Raw genomic sequence first — 20,699 nt, forward strand, 5'->3', positions numbered from 1 at the left:
AATCTGGAAACTAAATAAACAACTTGTGCTGTGGCTTTCCAACATAAGAGAGAGAGAGAGAACATCACAACAAGCATAGTGCTAAACAGATTTTCAAAGCAAAGTGAAATATGAAAAAATAAATCCCTTAATGTGGAAAGTTACTTTCAGCAAACACTCTCACACAGAAGGCGATATCAAAAACACATCTTTCTAACGTGAGTATATTTGACATAAGGTCTTCGTGGCTTTTCCGAAAAATGGCATATTTACCACATCCAATTGACTCAGACTTGTAATTTGCTTCCTCTTAACTTGGTTAGCAACAGTCTTTGTCTTTGACAACCTGATAACTTTCCACTGCCAGAGTCTGCTGAAGGGTCACCCGCAATGACTAATACTTCCTTTGTGTTGAATGCAACAGCAAGAACTCTACAGTGACTATGCTTGGATCTGTTTATACGCTACTGGGAATGATAAGTCAGTCATACGTATTACGTATGCATGTACGCTTCAAATAAACTGTGTTTTGTTGAGTTAAGGGTTTTTCTTATACCATAACAGGATCGTTCTTTCTTTCTTGCATGTCTCAGTCTTACACAACAGGTTATGTTACACAATAAAATAAAGTTTCCACATCTGCTTGGTATTACAGCCTCAGCAGTTTATTAGCAGATCCACATGGAATTATCTTCATCATAATCTCAGCCATTCCAGCAACAGAGAGGACTACATCTGGACATACAGTATTTAATGCTGAAAAATCTTATCATTTCAAATTGACTCATGGCTTTATTCGAAGATATGTTAAGAAAGAAAAACATAGCAAGTTAATCTGGAAAAAAGGAAAAGTTTGCAAAGAGAGGAAAAGACTTCTACTGTATCTCTCACATTTTTTATTACATTTCTACATTTAATGCAACATATTTTCAAAGCTCAAAATATATAAAAAGCCAGTGAAGTCATATTCAAACACAAAGGGATAACGTTTAAGAGGTACTTCTGCTTTGTAGGACTTATTAGTCAATCTGACAAGATCACCCTGAGGAGAGACATTTCTCTACAGACATACAGATACAAAGAGGCAGGTTGTTTATTGTTGTCTGGATGTGTTGAATTGAGATTTCATGTTTTGTATGGAATACTTGTTATGCAACATATTAAAGAGATACTGCACACCTAAAGGCGTTTTTGATCTGTAAACTAAATAATGTAACTGTACGGTGATGAAACAAATCAATGCACGGTTTTATCTGACATTTCTTACCAATTTTGTTAAAATCTGCATTTCATGGTCTGAACATGGCTCAAAACACCATCTACTGTTTTAGATCAGGCAAAAGACAACGCTGTTAACAGGGTAATGCCACTGAGAAACTCACATCAACCTTGTCCACTTTTCAGCATTTTTCTAAATGATGCAGGTGTTAGGCTCAGACAGACCTAGGGGTGACGTTACACTTTACCTTTCAAATATGGATACAATATGTTGGTGCAGCCTATTTTGCAGGCCCTTGAAAGACCTCTGTATATTTTGTGACATATTGAGCACACAAATAGACAGTTGTGTAATGTTCATTATATTAACAGGGCTGTTGAATTGGGTGTGCACATATGATTATTATTTTGATGCTTAATGTTGTTATTTTGCTGCTGGAATGTGAGGTTTACTTCTCAAGGGGAGCCGTGTGGTAATAAGCTTCTTGCTTTTTTTGGCTCTGCCTGCACATTTGTTACTACTAGATGATTCTTTCTTTCTATCTAAATTGCTTTGTATACCTTATTTTTCGATCTAGCTTGTCCTGGACCAACTGCAAAGTCACCTTTTAACTCTACAGGAGGTCTGTGTTTTAAACTCCATAGACAGATTTTGGGACGATCGGTATCCTGCGTCTTTAAATTTCTATGTCCAAACGCACTGTGACACACATTTACTGTGACTCACAATAGCACGTGTCCTGAGAAAATGAATGCTGTACCTCACTGACATGGAACAACAAAATGTTTCCCTGGAATAATCAAAATAGGTTTAAGCTATCAAAATATTGAAATTTATGTTTGACACAATCTACCAAAAAGCTCTTTACTCATTTATTTTATTTTTAGAAAAATAGATTCTGTCAGGAAATAGTGAAGAAACTTAAAACAATATGTGTGTACGACTTTGCGTATACTGGTTGATCATCATTGAGTGGTCCCCGGCAGCAACTCTGCTTCAGAGGCGAACAGCTCCTTGTAGAGTGGAGGGAACAGAGAGTGAGCAGTGAGCGGGTAGCGCTGACTGAACCAGTGTAGCTTCTTCATGTGCAGACTGCACAGTGAACGCAACACTGACATCCTCTGGTACAGCTGCAGGGAGAACACAAACCCAGTTAGAAATACGCTCCTTACTACTGCGAGGAGCATGCAGGTCAAAGCGTAATGTGTTTGTATCGAGTAAATAAAGAGAACGTTTCTGCTCAGTGCTGAGACATTTACCTTGTGCATGAGACTTTCTTGGTTGTCTCGGTGTAGAATGCGTGTGAGTCCAACCTCCACGCTCCTTTGCACTCGCTGAACTCTGCCTCTGTCTTCCAGACAAGGACGATCTGCACAGAAAGACAACAAGAAAAAGAAAAGTTGTTTTAAAACCATATAATAGACTCAAATCATTCTACATTCATGTGAAGTCCTGAATCACTGTGTGGCCTGTAATATTACATTGTCTGCCACGGGGGAGGGGTGGGGGGGCAGACAAGCTAATTGTGTGTATGAATGAATGAATACAATGTGATGGAACATTTTATAGTTCTGATTCAAATGGAAAGCTGTGAATCTTCTTATAGCTATATTTTCCGAATGTTAACTTTTTGGTCTTAAAGATGATCATGACACTGACACAGATTAGATATCAGTAACCATCAAAGTGAATCTGAACACACAGACCAGGGTAAATCCCGCAGATCAAGGAAAGAAAATAAAATGAATATTGCCTGATTCAGATTGCAAAGCCTGTTACATGTTGTTTATCCTGCTGGTAATCAACTCATGCGATAGCGTCTTCCCACTTTTTGTGTGTGTTAAGAAACAAAATGCGACATAATTGAGGTATAGGTGAGTTGATCTTACCTGTGTTGATCAGCACGAGAGCACTGAAGAGAGCAATCTGCTGCTCTGTAAGCTTTAGATCACACATTCCGTGAGCAAAGTCAAACACCGCTGCGATTAAATCATCACATGCTGTAAGAAAACAAACCACAGAGCATTGATAAACCACCAGATTAATATATTGTGCTCACTGCATGAATGGTTTCAGAACTGCCTTTGTGTGTAGAGGCATCCTCACCCAAAGACTTGAAGACTTCAGCTCCAGCAAATATCCCATCGAAGAAGACGGTGTTGTTTTCTGTGTTGAAGAAGCGACTCATCCTGACCAGAACCACCTCCATGGAGCCTGAGTGAGGGGTGGGGAAAACAAGGATGCGTCAAGAGATGGTAAAACAGGGAATAAAAGCATTTTAGATTATGATTGACGGTGACAGGTAAACTTACCAGTCTTCAGGAGAGCAATCTGGTCGTTCTGGCTGAGCAAACGGAAACCTGGGATGTGTTTTGCAAACTCCACCACAAACTGCACGGCATCAGTCAGTCGGATGGCGCAGTGCTGCCACATCTCATCCACCGACTGTGAGAGAGAGTGAGACAGAGACAATATATTGTAGGGTGAGTTTTTTTGAGCATATGATTCAAATCAACCAAATTAGAGACTCTATGTCTAACTCATCACACATAATCTCATCCTCACTGTCCAGTCTACTGATCCTTGCTTGGAGTTAGCGCATAATGTTTCTATATTGTATCTATTTATCAAATGTATTTGAATATTATAACATATGTGTTGCTGAAGAGCATTCGCTTCATATGAGATCAAAGAGGAAGAAGAGGAGGAGAGGGGGGAAAATCCAAAAAATTCTGTTTGATGAATCAAATGTAGTCATTTGAAATGGCGTGTTTTGTTTTGAGACTGAGTAAGGTCACACAAATGAGGGAGTCTGAGAACCAAAAAACAGTGTACTTTGCTTTGGTAGGCTTGGATCTCCTCTCTGCTGAGCAGTTTCCATCTGAGAGCCTGCAGCTCCTCCACTCTGTGCTGGCTGGTCTCTCTATGGGAATGCACGATGCTGGCACACAGCTCATCTGAAAATGAAAACGGAACACTTGTAAATATTAAAATACAACACACCTTTATTCCCGTGAGCCCACTGTGCTGTTTGCTCACCTATGTTCCTCAGAGAGTGAGGATAGAGGCTGTAAGGATCCTCCAGAGGGTTGTAGGGATGAATCCCTACAAGATCATGAGACGGCTGTCTGGAGTCGAACCCTGACATAAGGAATAAAGAATACAAATGAGAAATAAGCAGAAAAGAACAACGTACACAAGTGTGATGTGTGTACACACGAGAGCCTTGCCTCTTATGTCAAGGTGTCCGCCGTTGTCCCCCCTCCCCTGGGGTCTCGATGTGGGAGACACACCGAAGTCTCGGTAGATCATGCCCGACACCTGCGACTCGTTCGGGGAGCACACCCGGTAAGGGTGAGCATCAGCGGTGTAGGACAGCAGCTCGGCCTCCCTGGTGAAAGCGTAAGCTGAGGCCATGGGCTGAAGGAGCTGTGGGGAGCGGTCTTGACGGGCCTTGGTGGGGAAGGACAAGAGAGACTGGGCCTCTCCTTGAAGCTGCTGCTGCTGCTGCTGCTGCTGCTGCTGCTGCTGACGATGTTTCTCCACTTCAGCAATCAGAGAGTCACGCTGACGTTTGGACATCCGCCCAAACTTCACAGCTGAGGAGGACAAAAACATGAACACAAGAAAATAAACAAATGCTGTGAGCGGAGTATATATTTGTTGTCTGTCAGTTTGCATGTCGGTGTGTTTGTGTCTCACCGTCTCTGCTCATGCCCTTTATTAAGCACTTCTGGAGACGGCAGTGCTGGCAGCGGTTGCGGCTGGCCCGGTCGATCTGACAGTTGTTCTGCCTGGAGCAGGAGTAGGATACAGTGGGCAGCTGGCTACGCCGGAAAAATCCCTAAGGGTTGGTTAGTCGGTATGTCATGGTTAGCAAAGCCCAACAGAAACTGGATTTTTAAGACAAATACCAATACTGATATGTAAGACTTACAAACATGTGATAATGGACAGTGTTGTCGTACAAAAGGACGATCATGGTCTCGAGACTTTTTGAACTCTGTCTCGTCTCGATCGCATTTTTACTCTTGGTCTCCGCCTCAGACAAAAGACTCAAGACTTTAAATCAAGACCAGTCGAGACCACAACTCAAAATTGTCTGTGTATTGTCTAATTTATTTGGTAACATCATGACTGTGATTGCTCAAAAGAAAACAAAGGAACATTCCCATATGTAAAATTCACCTCTGCAATGCCTTCTGATTAATTTATCAAGATGTTTCTCATAGTACACTTATACACTGAGTGAAGACCAAGACCGTACCAGTGTGAGTCCCACACTGCATGACACACTTACAATCAAATGTGGAAAATGCAAACTATAGGCACTCCTCAAATTGACCTGCAATAAACAATATAAGAGGTGAATGAAGATGAATTTTCATTTGTTTCCTGTGGATGTTTTTATGTGAATGTGAATATTTCAGATCAACTTGAGCACTGACTATGGCTTGTGGGACTCGCACTAGTCTGGTCCTGGTCTTGACTTGGTCTCAACCCTTTCAAAAATGTATGTCTGTGTCTGTGTGTGTGTGTTTGAACAGTATGTGTTGGATGCTGTCATCTCACCTTGCAGCCCTCACAAGTGATGACTCCATAATGCACTCCGGAGGACTTATCACCGCAGATCTTACATGGGATCACCTCAATCTGGGCTGAACAAACACAGGAGTAAAAGCAGTGTTAACATTTCCAAGTGCATTCCACATCTACTTTCCTCCACGCGGGTACCACTTCACACTCACTCAGATAGCACACCAGGAGGGACAAAGCTAATGAAGTATCATAACTGCTCTTCATGCAGCAGCTGGACAGCATATGAAAAGCTCAAATGTATCAATGAAATTAAACAGTGCAATAGTGTATGTCCTTTGAAAAACATTAAATACGTCCACATGTTGTTCATAACATTATTTAAATATCAATTAAAACATCAATCTAAACTTCTATGGCGCAACAGCTTCTCACTGTGGAAGTATCAGCCACAAGCATCATAATGCCACACAAAGAAGACGTCATCTGAGCAATTCCTGTGAGAACGTATGCTGTACTTTCCCCTTCAACGTGAATTGCTGTGTGACCAGAGTAAACCAAAGGTATTTTCCTTTCAAACACTTCCTGTCTTAATAATAATGAACAAAATAACATAAAATACGGCGAGGAGAGGAGTCTTCTGAGGACGTGGAATATTTGCAAATGGGGAAAGGTGAAGAATACGAAGGTGTCAACCTCAGAGTCCTTTTAAGTGGTTGACTGGCTTCTGTTTCACTCTGACTGTCCCTCTTTCATGTCAATTCTTTCTTTGTGAATCCATCTCTGTCTCGCTCATAAAGGACACAGCTGCCAGTAATGCACTCTCTCTACCTTCATCACTGCCAGTAACGGCCCACCCCCCCCTCCCCTGTGCCCCTGAACTCTGGGAGCTCTCACGCCCCTCAATCTTTTGCTTTGTGGCGATTTTTGTTAGAATCCGATGCTATTTAATGCCTTAATACCAGATAAGTCTAAAAGCCTGTGTTGTGAAAGGTGGGAATTTGTATAGTATGTCCTGACAAGCATATCTCTACTACTCTACTCTATATCTCTCACAGTACTCTAATAATAGAGTACTGTGTCTAATTACTTTATATAATACATTTATAGTAATATAGAATGACACACAACATGAACCACAGCATAAAGCATTGTCATTCTTTACTAGAATATCTTCTTTTATCTCTTCCTGTCATGTTCTCTCTTCCTTCCACAAATGCACTTAAGATGTGTGATTATTTTCTGCGAGACAAGCTCTTACGTCTGATACAGAAGTATTTGCATATCCGTGCATAACTGTGTCAGATTTTCTCACGAGTGTGTGTTAGTGTGTCAGTGTGTGCCCTCTTTATCTGGTGCCACAGGGATTACCTGAAGGCTCCTGAGGCAGCCGGTCTGAGGTAAAATACACTTTTTAAATGCACACATAGAACACAATGTGTAATGGAGAACAAACACTTGTGAGATTAGTTTGCTGCTTTTACCAATAGAGCTGATTTATTAACCTCAAGATTCACCATGATAACATTAGGTTTGTTTCACAAATGCAACACACTACAGACACTCCAAGATGACTGGATGATTTAGTTCAAACAAACACAGCAGAAGCATTTCCTGCAAGCTAAACATCATATAATGTATATAATCAAATGGCATGTAAAGTTACTGAGCTGTGACTATGACTGGAGTGCAGGATAGAGAGAACATGAGTGGTCTCTGTTTTTCTTTTCTCACTATTTCACTTCTGATTGTCAACCTCAAACAACAGGAAATCCACCGTGACCCACAACCTTTCACTGATCACACACATACTCTCTCTCACACACACACACACACACACACACACACACACACACACACACACACTGCTCGTCCTCTGATAATTCTTATCAACCTAACTACACAGCACGGTATCTAAAGCAGTATCACATTAAATCATGATGTATTTATTGGTCTTTTTACACACAAAAAAAAATGAAAAAATATCTTCAAAACAAGGACTCTGCATCAAGACACCAGTATCTCCTGGTGTGTGTGCATATGTGTGTGAGAGATTAAACCAAAAAAACACCTGTATTTCTTCCATCAGTAGCTTTGTCAGTGACAGAGAAGGGTTATTGTGTCTAGCAGTCAATATAGACGAAAAACATATTTTATAAATACATGTTGGATTAATCTAAATTGCTTTCTTTTGTTTTTACTGCCAAATGCCTAAGGCATCGCTGCTCAACCGCTCAGCTCATGACCCAATTAAGAAGTTAAACATATATCTCTGCTATAGATCTTATGTGCTTATGTGCTCAATCATTAATGAAGATTAATTTTTGCTTTCCAGAATGCTCTATCGAAGCAATGCTCTTTACTTTTGTTGCATCATGACTTACAATATATCTTGACGAACATTCAACATTTTGTATTTCCACTGCGTTCCAGTAACGACGTACAGTATGAAACCAACCAAGAATGCACCACACAAAGCTATATTTACTTATTCAGACTGACATTATTTAAACAAAACTACAACTCCAATCAATTTAAATCCTAAAATTGATTTTGTGTTAGATGATTGATGTTAAGAAGTGAAGATGTTTGAGTACAGTAGATGAGCAGTAGTGGAAATGTTCTGGTTTGTCTGTCAAAATAAAAGAGTGCCACCTCCCACGCTTCCGTATACGAGACGCTGTGGACTGATGTATGCCTTTTGATCAAGATTTAGAGTTATCAATGGCTTAAAAACTATATTCATCAGCGTTGTCGTACATTCAACGAAAGCTTCCGTGTATAACAGCCGATAGACATTACGAAAGATTCACAGGTTTCTTGTGTGTGTGCAATGACTTCCTGCTAGACGCTGGACAATAGCTTTGGGTTTCAATTTTTGTGATTCTTAAGCTTGACGAGACAAAGTAAAGTGAGCTATCTCTTGATAGGATCAATAAGACTGAGCAAGCCTGAAAAGGCAAAAAAGAGTCATCACTATATGTATCACCTTAAATGTACTGAAAAAAGCACAAGGAGAAACAAATAAAAATGTAAGGAAAGTTTTGTTCTCTGGATTTCAACCTAGAAAGAGTTTATTTTCAGTACTGTGTGTGTGTGTGTGTGTGTGTGTGTGTGTGTGTGTGTGTGTGTGTGTGTGTGTGTGTGTGTGTGTGTGTGTGTGTGTGTGCGTGTGTGTGGGTGGTGGGGTGATGGGTGGGCAGATTGACACGCTCAAGTCTTCAGCCTAAAATCACCCCGTCAGCAGTATGTTCTTAGACTGTAAACGAACAAAAAAAATCAAAGAACTTTCCTCTGACGGAAGCGTTGGTACATGCGCGAGTAAAAGTGTGCAAACAAAGTTTGTATGCACACACACACACACACACACACACACACACACACACACACACACACACACACACACACACACACAGAGATTGTGTGTTTGTGACAGATTAGCAGACTGTTGCAGTTTTCAATCATCACGTTATTAAACCCAGATTAGAAGGATTATCATTTAAATTATCACTGCAAGTTAAATGTTTTAATAATGTGCGTTCCATGATTTAAAATGGTTTAGATAATTAATGTATTCATTATTATTAATAATAAAGACACACTTTTTTTGTTAGTTTTGAAAGTAATTCATATAAATGACCCTTTAAAGATTTTAATATAAAATCTTGCTAAGGCAGGACATTTAAAATATTCAACATCACTTGGGTAAAAATCCTATATTTTATATTGTAACAAATCCAATTTAAGAATAATTGAAATTCCGCAGAAAAGTATCTCTCTGATTTACTGACACAAAATGAAAGCATGGCTTTTCTTTTACGAAACATTGTTTTTTTCACAAAATGAACACATTCCTTTCTTTTACAAACCATTATTTATGAATGTCTAACTATAATCTGTATTTAATGATTCAACAAAACCTTAAAAAAGAGAAAGAAAAACATTGGGGTATTTTAATAAGATCTATTTCTTATAACTCGTATTGAATATTTTCGTAGCGTTGTGTTGCATTTCCTTTACTATATTTTGGGGGGAATATGTCACCTGCGATTTTGATGTTAGCTTTGATCTGAAGCCAACCGCTTTTGCCACTTTGGAAGTGCTGCACAGAGGCACAAGGAAATCCTTTCTGATAAAGAAACTGTATAAGAATGTACACAGGAATACTCCAACACAATGCCAAATGAAAAGTGTGTGTGTGCCCACTATAAGTGTGTAACACCAAGGAATTAGACAAATACATGTTTGTGGATGAAGTGAAGACACCAAAAGTTCTGTTTTCGGCAATGGGAGCCTCCTTCTCTCTCTTTCATGCACACATTATCCACACACAGCTGCAGGGCTGAGATATGCTATATCTAGGCACCATCTAAAAAGCAGCTGCGGATCTGTGTGTGCTTGTGCATCTAAACGTGTGTGTGTGTGTGTGTGTGTGTGTGTGTGTATGTGTGTGTGTGTGTGTGTGTGTGTGTGTGTGTGTGTGTTTGCATGCTGCAAGAGAGAACAAGTGGAAGCAACTTGCAAAAAGAAGATGATTCATTTCTCATTGTTTCTTCCCCTATGCGTATTGTGTGTTTTTATTCTACTAGTTTTTAATTACTTCGTAAAATAAATCTCATCTTTTTTTATCCTCTTCATTATCACATTTTCACAATGATATCAGCATTTCCTCTGCAACCTGTCTACAGTATGTGAAGCTAGTCCATTCAAACTGATGCACTGTGGTTGTGAAGCATCCTGTTTTCCTGTCTCTTGCAAACGGGTTTGTAATATTTCAAATGTAATTTTAGAGCCTGATCCCTTTGGCCTTAATACGTTTCTTTTGTTAAATATGCTACTTATCAGGAAACTATGATGAGTCTAAACAAAAAGTGTTTTGTAATAAACTAAAAATGTATGTAAATTGTTTTTACATTTGAACTTTTTGCATCTTCAGTCAGCTCAGCTTCATGTCTGAGGTGTATGTGGGAGGGAGAGAGTGAAGAAATATCTGAGACATGATTCAAATCTTACATCCATCAAAGGGAGCTCAAAATTGAGTCATGTTACCAAACCCTAAAACTGAAACACATACATTGATGTGAACGTACACAACAGTCCGCCAATCAAGAACTTTGGAGAGACCCCATTTAGTTTCAAAACAAAAAAGAACGTCTGCCTTCATTAAGGTACTTTAAACAAGCAGAAACATCAAATAAAACATTCAAATTAGTTTGATGGAAGTACAAAATTGTGAAATTTGGAACCACTTTGAACTTTTTCTTTCACCGTTCAACCTAGTGAAACTTGAACAAAAATAACTGTCATCATTAACTGTCTGGATTACAACATGATGCAACAGAAGCATCACGTCACAGTCATATAATCACTTATATCTTTGATTAAATTGCCCACACACATATATATACACACACACACACACACACACACACACACACACACACACACACACGTACACGTGCACACACGCACAGATACAAAAAAAGCTTCATCCCTACCTCGCATCATCCTCACTCCTCCACTTGTCTCAGACGTTTGTCCCACTTTCACAAACTCACTTGTCCTCTCGCTGTGTCTAACAATATTCTTTCTTTTGGCACTTTTTTTCGCACTGTCTATTCTTTCAGTCTTTCTTTTGTCTTTTCGTTCTTACTTCAGCGAGTCGTGTCAGGTCCTCACTGCAGCTTTAGCACACTTATTCAGACTTTTGAGTGACAGTCACCGCCTCACCTTCCTTGTTAGCGGGGGTGTGTGTGTGTGTGTGTGTGTGAGAGAGAGAGAGAGAGAGAGAGAGAGAGAGAGAGAGAAAGAGAGACAGAGAGAGAAAGGGGAGGGGGACTGTCCCCTGCCCGGGCTTCTTTCTCAAGGTACTTTTTCCTTATACCTTTGTTGTTATCCTTCACCCTCTCACTCTGCACCGCACGTAAAAAAAAATCTGCTTTATAGTGTCTGGCACCTTTTGGACTCTCCTGAGAATTTAAATTAAACTATTTTCATGTATTTTCAAGAGTAAGCAGAGTAAGTTCCAAAAATGTTTCAGTAAAATAAGATTTGATATACTCTAACTCACACACAAGTTGAATTTTTTATTTTTTAAAGCTGTCTTGTTGATGCGTATGATGCACATGGTTGTTTATTTACACTGGTAGGAATAAGATAAAAGTATTGAGATAAGCAGAAATACCATTCTTTTACATTACACTCTTAAAAGTGAATTTAAAAAATGTGAATTATGTAAATGTACAAATATTTTGCCAGTAAAATGTACTTAAAGTGTCCAAAGTAAAGGAATATCCCCCATCAGAGCGCTATATCACATTACTGGATTATTATTATTATTGCTCCATTATAATGTGAGCAGCATTTTAATGTGGCAGTTGGTCAAGGTGGAACTACTTTGAATACCGTTGTTAGTGGTTTATTCTATAAAAATGCATCATAATTGGTAAGGTGATCACATGTTTGTATGTAAACTGTATGTTGAACAATATTTCACTGTTAAGCAAATGGAAAAATGTAGGGACAATACAAAAAAAAATCTATTTAAGTGCAGTACTTGAGTATGTACATAGCACGTGACACACAAGACTACCGTGGCTATCTTCAATACATACATGTGGTCTCACTCACGAGCAACACTTAATAGAATCCTCATTGTTTATGATCAATATGTTTATCATCACGCCACTGAACACAAAGGTTCGACGCAAAGGTTCAAAGCATTTCGACGCTTGATAACACACCCAGGTGTGCTAAAGTTGTGGCAGAAAGTGTTAAACCAAAGAAGTTAAAAAAAGATGCCATGTTATCTCTGCCATCTGCATTCAGATGCCAAAGCCCTAGTAGTTGATATTTTCATCACTGTGCGCAGTGTATATGCAGTGTGTGTGTGTGTGTGTGTGTGTGTGTGTGTGTGTGTGTGTGTGTGTGTGTGTGTGTGTGTGTGTGTATAGAGGGCAGCACAGGTGCAACAAACAGCGCACATACTGTTGCTAATGCAACGACACTACACACTGTGTGTGTGTTTGGTGTCTTGCTGTACAGGTGCAATGTTGTATGTTCACTAACTATGAAGTTAACCACAATGCATGCACAAATATCTAGCACAAACACAAGCAATGTCATCACCACATTCAGACACACGTACATTTTAACACACCATATTTCATAAAGCACTTACTCAAATGAGTCTTCTTGGACACAACTCCTCCTGAGGGAGAAGAAATGTTGTTAGTGATTCAAAACTACACATCACTTACTGTGAATCTAAGTTTCACTACAAGCTGTACTAAATATGAGCATCTAGGTGAATATTATAGAAACAGAAACACAACATGCAGTGTATTCATGAGCTTTACAGACTACACGTAAACACACATTTAACCCAGGACTAAATAGCACACTGGCACTTTAAAAAAAAGTAAAGGAAAAGTACATTTACGAAAGTACAGTATTCAATACAGTTTTTTACATCCTGCTACTTCATCACATTTAATAGATAAATGTACCAAACAACCACAACACCACCAACTACAACATGAAAGTATTGCTTAAATGTATATATAATAATATATAATAACACAGTGGGGGTTCTGAAAAAACAAGTACTTTTATTTTTTTAAGTACATTTCGTTGTCAATACTTCTGCTAATAAAGTGAAAAGTTTAAATACAGGACTTTTGCTTCTCATACATTTTGTGTTTCTAAATGATCTGAATACTTCTTCCACCACCATTGTGATGCTTTAAGAAGTGTCATACAACAAAATGTAAATGTACAAATGAGCAGATAATTGTGTAAAATCCTGAATAGTATAAACACAGAGTTGGCTTTTAATCAGGGGATTAAATACAATTAGCATGAAATGTGACAGAAACTAACCCGGTCACAAATTCAGCTGTGATAAACTCCTCGTTGTCAAATCCTTAGTGGCAGTTTGATACAAAGTTTTCCGATGAATAAAGGCCTGTGGTCAGATAAGAAGCCTTACTGAGAGGTTAAATGAGAGGATTCTAATTTATAATGCTGTGTGTCTAAATGTCTCTGTGACCCTTCGTCACCCATACCCACACACACACACACACACACACACACACCCACACACACACACACACACACACACACACACACACACACACACAAGTGTGACAGAGAAGTCGAAGGTAGGGGAGATAAGAATCAATGGAAGACGTAGCGAGCTGGTCTTTGTCTGACACCAGATCAGGCTCTCTGTGGTTTCCACTGTTTTCTCCTCTCATCAAATCAGTTTTGCTTCATAAGCAGAAAGCATGGAATGAAAGCAGAGCAGTGCACACGCAGACGGAAAATGTAAAGACATTTTAACACTAACTGTGCAAAAGGTTGAAGAGGACTGCTAAATAAAATGTATACAATGTATGTTATATGAAAGCATACTTTAAAAGGAACTTTTTGAGGTAAATATAAGCACACTTTCCAAATCAAAAGCAATAAAAAAATATATATTCTTTGATGGCTTTTCAATGTTTCCAAACTTAATTATGTGAAATACATGTAAGCATTGTATTAATATGGTTTCAAAGGAGTGTCCTTTCATTACACAGTTATAGAAATGCACAGATCTAAATCTGTTTACCAAATTACTGAACCAACACTTAAAACAAAGCTGTTGGTTTATTGGATATATTTATTTCTGTCTGTTTATGTGCATCTAGATAAATACATATTATATTATTATTCTCATTTAAAGCTTTCTACTTGCGTATATCGTTTCTTTAGCTTCTTAAATATGTATTTATCTTGTGTTTTCTTTATGTATTGTTATGTTTGTTAAGACTGTTTTTGGGGGATTGGAGGGATGTTGTTTGTTTGGATGTTTGTTCTGTGAAAATGAAAGCCAAGGAAGATTGTGTGAGAAAAACGCTGTTACTTAATGGTTTAAAAATATATACAATTCACGTACTCTGGTCCTTTTTTAAATTTGGTAGTAACAAATTGAACTTAATAAAGATGATCTCTACGCTGAATGGAATTAACAGTTTACAGTGTGTGTGGCTTGTGGTGGAAAAATAATCTAATGCGATCCCCAACCACAATCAGTCTCTGTACTATCTAAATGTGACACAGCATGTACACATTTAGAGAGACACACCTGTCTGCCAAGCCATAAACCCACCACTATGTCCACACACACACACACACACACACACACACACACACACACACACACACACACACACACACTATACAAGACTACATGATTACAGAGGCACAAACTTAAACACCACTCATCAGTCAGAATCTCACTAAGGTCTCTACTCTGACATCTAAGCTGACTGCTCAAGTGACAGTTGCTGCGTTACATAACAGCACTGAAGACCACTGAACCCAAAGAGTAGGTCGACAACTTCGCCTGAATGCAAACCCATGAGACATAGAGCACAGATAAAATACAAAATGTAAATATATTTAAGGCAGATTAGCTGTATTACCTTCTCAATACTCTCCAACTTTCAGGCCAATGTAAAATGATGTAGAAGAAGTGAAAAAGACAGATAGTGTTTTCTATGACAATCTGTTTAATTAGTTAAATAAATAGGTACAGTAAATAAAAAATAAGTAAATCCGGAAAAAAAATACTTATTTACAATATAACAAAATTAGTCAATGTATGATACCATACTGAATAATAGAAACAGAAACACACGTGCGTACACTCAGTTAAAAGCAGGCCTGAGTGCTGCATGGTATGCGTGTTCTTACAAAAAACTAATCCAGAAGTTAGCATCGCACTGACTCCCATGACACAAAAGTATGTTTCTAAAACGTTGTGTTTCTTTTGCTTTTTAATGATTGTAACAGAAAATAAAGACCTACCCGGCTTTACAGGAACAGTGTTTTTCCATAATTTCATTGTCTTCTGTCTCGATGACCAGGTGACGTGGTTGTTCACTTTCACACTGTGATCTGTGGGCTTTAGCGTCTATCTTTTTCTTTTTCATCTGTTTTTGCTGCTGAATCAGTTTGACATCCTAGAAATATCCTTGAAACGTATATTGTAGATCCTTCTGTCTGCTTCTAGTTGCCTTTTGTTTACATACTATATATATATATATATATATATATATATATATATATATATATATGTATATTATAATATATATTCAGGAAATGCAGTCGCAATATATTTGAATAAATCCTTAACACACCATATATCTATAGCACACTAGCATGTGCTATAGATATATGGTGTGATCAAATAAAAGTGTCCCAAAAAAAAGCAGGATTCATAGTTTTAAGGTGAATGTTTGAGGTTTGAGGAAAGAAAACTATTCATTTATTAAACATTCAGACATTAAGTGATGTCTGAATGTTTAAAAATGGTTTTGAGGAGTCAATAGAAAGGCCAAAAATGGTTGTGATTTTTATAACTGAAAGTAGTTTTGGTCCATAAATTAAGATTTATTGCAAGAAATTAGCATGCTTGATATGACTTTGGTTTACAGAAGGATACTAGCGGACACTATTGTGACAACAAACAACAATATTACATTCACAAATGACACAAATAGAGTATAGAGAGAAGAGGACCGGACCCACCTGAGGGACACCACAGAGAGCAATTGATCCAATAATGAAAAACTGCTGTTTTACCCTGGAGGGCAGGAGGAAATACAATGTGGAGCAGTACCAGATACTCAAAACGGTGCTCAAGAATAATGAGAAGACACCCACAACCGCCACTAAAACCAAGACTTTCGTCACCCTAAGAAGGGCCATATCAGCAGTATGAAAAAAAAACAGTCCGACCACACTGAAACCAGATTGAAACGCCATTACAGCAGTTCCAGGATCTGATAAGTTAGCTGATGTTGCTCTTTAAAAACAAACTTTAACCACGAAACCTTTGCGCCATTATGTAGTTTGTTAAAATGTTCTTGTTTTCACTGACAATACTATGTGTTGTTCCAGCTCCAGCTGTCTTGAGCATAATCTTAGACACAATTCACAAAAAATAGATTTCAGTTATATTTGGTATATTTGGAAACTTTGGCACCTTCATGAGATTTAAAATAAAAATCTGTGGGTTCAAACAATGTTTGGCTGCACAGAGTTTGACTTGGTTTGACCTGACTATGGTCTAGGAGGGCTCAAACATATCAGATAACATGAACAACTCTCTCACAGATCCAAAAATGAGCCCGATTGATTTCATCAAGTATAAAATCTGGCATTGCTCCATAGAACAAATCACCCACTCACTATATAGTAGAGGACTATAGAGGGTTTTCCATTTTGTATTTTCGAATGTATAGTGACAATTATTATACCCCCTATAGTTCAAAGTATCTCACAAAGCATCTTGAAAAATAGTGAGCAAAAATGTTCACTAACCAAGCTTTATATACCATCATGCATTGCGCTAAAGTGAAAAATTGGAGACGGACAAGAGGAGAGCCTCCAGCCGACGTTTTAATTGCGTAACAGCAATGATATAATTAGCAATTTAATATATGATTACATTTCAGTTTAAATTGAACTTAAATCGAACAATAAAAAAGACACTTAGGACCACATTTGTGTAACACAAATATGGTCCTAAGTGACTTTTTTATATACTTGATGTTTTTGATTGTGTCGTTTCTGTTAATCATTGTACTATAAATCACTCTATTAATGGCAAAATAAGTGCAATATCAAAACTTCTGCATGGCTGTTGCTGACGTTGGTAAACTGTAATGCAGGACTTTAAGGTTTAATTAAGTATTATTCAACTGTGAGCCTACTGTATGTATTGTATTATACAGCATTTATATAGATGCTGTTGCACCGCAGAAAAATAAATAAATGTCTTCACTCTGCTTTACATCCATTAGTGAAGCAGTGTATGTTAAGGTGTCGAATGAGTATGTAAGGTGTGCAGTGGGTTCATGTGGCAGAAGAACAAGGTGTTTTATCTCAAGTGATTTTAGCCTGGAAGATGCTTTGAATAGTAAAGCATTGACCAAAAACAGAAGCAAAAATAAGAACTAATCCTCAAGGATTACTCAGGCTTACTGCCATTCTTACCCACTCACAGCACCTTAACCACACTCCATTAAAGGGATGAAGGGGGTTAATGGGGTAAAGATGGATGAGAGTGGAGGGAAAGAAGATAATAGTGAACACGTTGACAGGCAAGACAGAAGCAGAGAATCGGCCAGTGAATGAAAGGTGAGCACGATGAGATAAAGAGTGGGAGGAGATAGACGTGGATGGAAGTGGGCAAAGCATGGCATGCTGGGAGATAAGGCTTGCTTTGTGTTACAGAAAGAAGAACATACAGACAAATACAATAACACTATATAATGTAAACATGGGGCTAAAAATAAACTATAAGTAGCTAAAGCAAGTTGCATGCTTGCAGAGGCACAACAGCTCAAATAGCCCAGACAAGCTGCAGAATAAAAGCTCAGTGATGGATCCTCTTACCTCTTTTGAGGGGGCTGTCAGCGGGGGGGACGTCGGGCTCCTCATATTCCATTACTCTCCTGTCAGAACACTTGGGTGACCCTACACACACACAAACAAACACACACACACACACACACACACAGTCAAATGACAGTCGACCTGCAACTTGCGACCTGAACTCCAACCTGCCGCCATCCGACTCGGACGTTAATGTGACGAAACTCGAGATCATACTACCTGTTGTTCTAGCGCCCGGGCCGGCGCAGGCATTTGAAGACGTGCACTGCCATCTCGCCTAATTCCTCTTTACAGCGGGTCCCAGAGGTCGGTCGTCATCTTGTAGCCCTATCTGTCTGCCTCCCTTTGTTAAACAACACACCTCCTCTTGTGGGGTTGTTTTTGAAATAATGTAATTCCCCCCGAGGCAGCAGCAGAGAGGAGAGAATGCAGCTGGACCGGCCGTTCACAAGCCCCCCCTCCCTGGGCTCTCTGTGCGCCCTGACCGTCCCGGGCTGGAGAGAGTTATGTCACCGGGTCGTTGCGTAATAGCAGCGGATCGGGTTTTGCTTTGTAGTGTGCTCAGTTGACAAATGTAATCCCATGTTGCTGCCACAAATGTCCGCCACAGTAATGGAGAGAAAACGCAATGCACACACGAGAAATGACATTGCAATGCAGGTTTGGCTTCAAATTACAACAAATGTATATTTCCACATAATCTCTGTTCATATGCTGGTAACATTCTGGTGGTTTGTTAAAACTAAATGCAGGCCTCTGTGTGTGTGCAATTGGAGGGATATTGTTCTAATAATGGTATGCAATACCTCGTTTTATCAGAGGTAGGAAAACAACTGCAGACACAAAGAAAACGATGAATAATCGATGTCTTCTCAGTTTACATCATTGTGGGCAAATGCTCCTCTAAGACATGGTGCTCACTGGGTCCAGACACACGTGCTAAATAGTCACTGGAAGAATATAACTATAAGTGCATGTATTCAGATGTTGTGGGCTTTTACTTCTCCCTCACCACATTTCTGAAGGAAATATTCTACTTTATACAGCTGGAGTAACTAGTTTTGAGACGAAGCTTCCTAAAATATGATCCAGTATGATCAATCATGCATATATACATTACATGTGTTATACTTATAAAAAGATGGCCTTACATGTGACCAGAGCACAGTTTCAAATAATGTCTCTAAGGTCAAGGGTCACCAAATCCTCACAAGAGAGCGGTGACGAGGAAATGTTTAGAACTACTTGATTGACGTTCACATTTTCGGTCAAATGACAAATTAAATGCTGCTTCGACACAATATAGCATATTGTTAAATCAATGGACCCATAGTAATATTTATTTCTGGATGCCAATATTCCTCTGCCAAAGGTAACACTTAAACAAAACTGTTCACTGTCAAGTCACCGACACCTCACTATTCTGTCAAGTGACTCCACTTTTAGCTGAAATGTAATAAAGCTTTCCAAGCACTATCTAAAGTAAAATCAGTTCTGTAAGTGCTACAGTGGACAGAACTTGCTGCAGGTGGTTTTAACTGAAAGTTGAAAACAACTGCCCCCACCCCCACCCTCAAAGCTGACTTGACCACATGAGCCTTCAGGGGAGAAGAAGAAACTGCTGGTGTTCATTTGTCCTGCATCCGCCGCCACCACATACACACACACACACATATACACACACACACAATTTACAAACTAAGGTAGAATTTCCATCTGCACTTGTTCTGAGGTTAAAGATGTGAGGGGCCCTCAGAAGACCACTAGGCCTGTACTGTGATGAGCCCATTCACTCCCACACATCAGGCAAAATAGAAACTAGCGTAATTTTCTTTTTGTTCAAGTTGTTTTTTCCACCCCCATGTTGATCACAATGTAAAGAGATACTAACATAACATTCACATTAAGAGGTTTCATAGTCAAATATGAAAATCAAAGAATGCAGTGTCTTCGACATATAGGCAGTACGTATATGTATAACCCAAAATAGTGCTCTATATGTTTTCAGGTCTGTCATAAGCAGTTGTTCAGCACCGTCGTCTGCAGTAGCTGTCTGAGCAGAACAGATCTCTGTGATGTGGACAGATTGACTTTTTATGGCATATCGTGGGACGCCTCAGTCTTTTCTGGTTGTAGAAAGAGTCGGAGTGAGTGAGACAAACGAGCCTGTGAACTAGATGACAACTGCTATGATATTTGAGTCTGAAACCCCTCCGGTCTCCATTTGAAGTCACGATACTCTCATGACATGTAAATTTACACCTCGTAATCAAATATAACCACATCCACCACATGGTGGAGTAACAGTTAACAACCCACACCTGAAAATCTAAATTAAGACTAAGTAAGAAGCCTGAAAGTCTGGTTAACCCAAATGTAGAAAATTAGCTTTCCTTGATTGCACCAAAGTCTAAAATACTTAAATTATTAATCCTCATGTGTGCATAATTTAAAGACACACAAAAAACAACACATGACCTTCTGCATTCATGAGTTTTTTATTTTACAAAATCCT

At 38.9% G+C, this 20,699-nt stretch overlaps 1 protein-coding gene across 1 annotated transcript; it reads right to left on the reverse strand.

The window, feature by feature from the left end:
• Nucleotides 1-2,106: 2,106 nt before the first annotated feature.
• rorc (RAR-related orphan receptor C) lies at nt 2,107-18,516 on the reverse strand. Its single transcript, XM_079227666.1, has 13 exons — nt 18,404-18,516; nt 18,185-18,265; nt 12,915-12,944; nt 5,771-5,856; nt 4,901-5,042; nt 4,429-4,797; nt 4,238-4,339; nt 4,034-4,155; nt 3,511-3,643; nt 3,305-3,412; nt 3,088-3,198; nt 2,458-2,567; nt 2,107-2,328 (listed from the first exon to the last, which is right to left on the reverse strand). Exons 2-13 carry the CDS (start codon nt 18,234-18,236, stop codon nt 2,164-2,166), a joined length of 1,530 nt encoding a protein of 509 aa, XP_079083792.1. The 5' UTR covers nt 18,237-18,265; nt 18,404-18,516; the 3' UTR covers nt 2,107-2,163.
• Nucleotides 18,517-20,699: the final 2,183 nt, after the last annotated feature.

This window comes from Taurulus bubalis (genome assembly GCF_910589615.1).
Source record: "Taurulus bubalis genome assembly, chromosome: 12".
In the NCBI taxonomy this organism is placed as follows: domain Eukaryota; kingdom Metazoa; phylum Chordata; class Actinopteri; order Perciformes; family Cottidae; genus Taurulus; species Taurulus bubalis.

What these genes read in the sequence shown, in the direction of transcription:
- rorc (XM_079227666.1), bottom strand. Translation starts at nt 18,236, where the DNA reads ATGGAATATGAGGAGCCCGACGTCCCCCCCGCTGACAGCCCCCTCAAA. An exon ending in TCACTCTCTGAGGAACATAG is followed by an intron (nt 4,156 to 4,237) that starts GTGAGCAAACAG and finishes TTTCATTTTCAG; the next exon opens with ATGAGCTGTGTGCCAGCATC. An exon ending in TCTCGTGCTGATCAACACAG is followed by an intron (nt 2,568 to 3,087) that starts GTAAGATCAACT and finishes CTTTCTGTGCAG; the next exon opens with ATCGTCCTTGTCTGGAAGAC.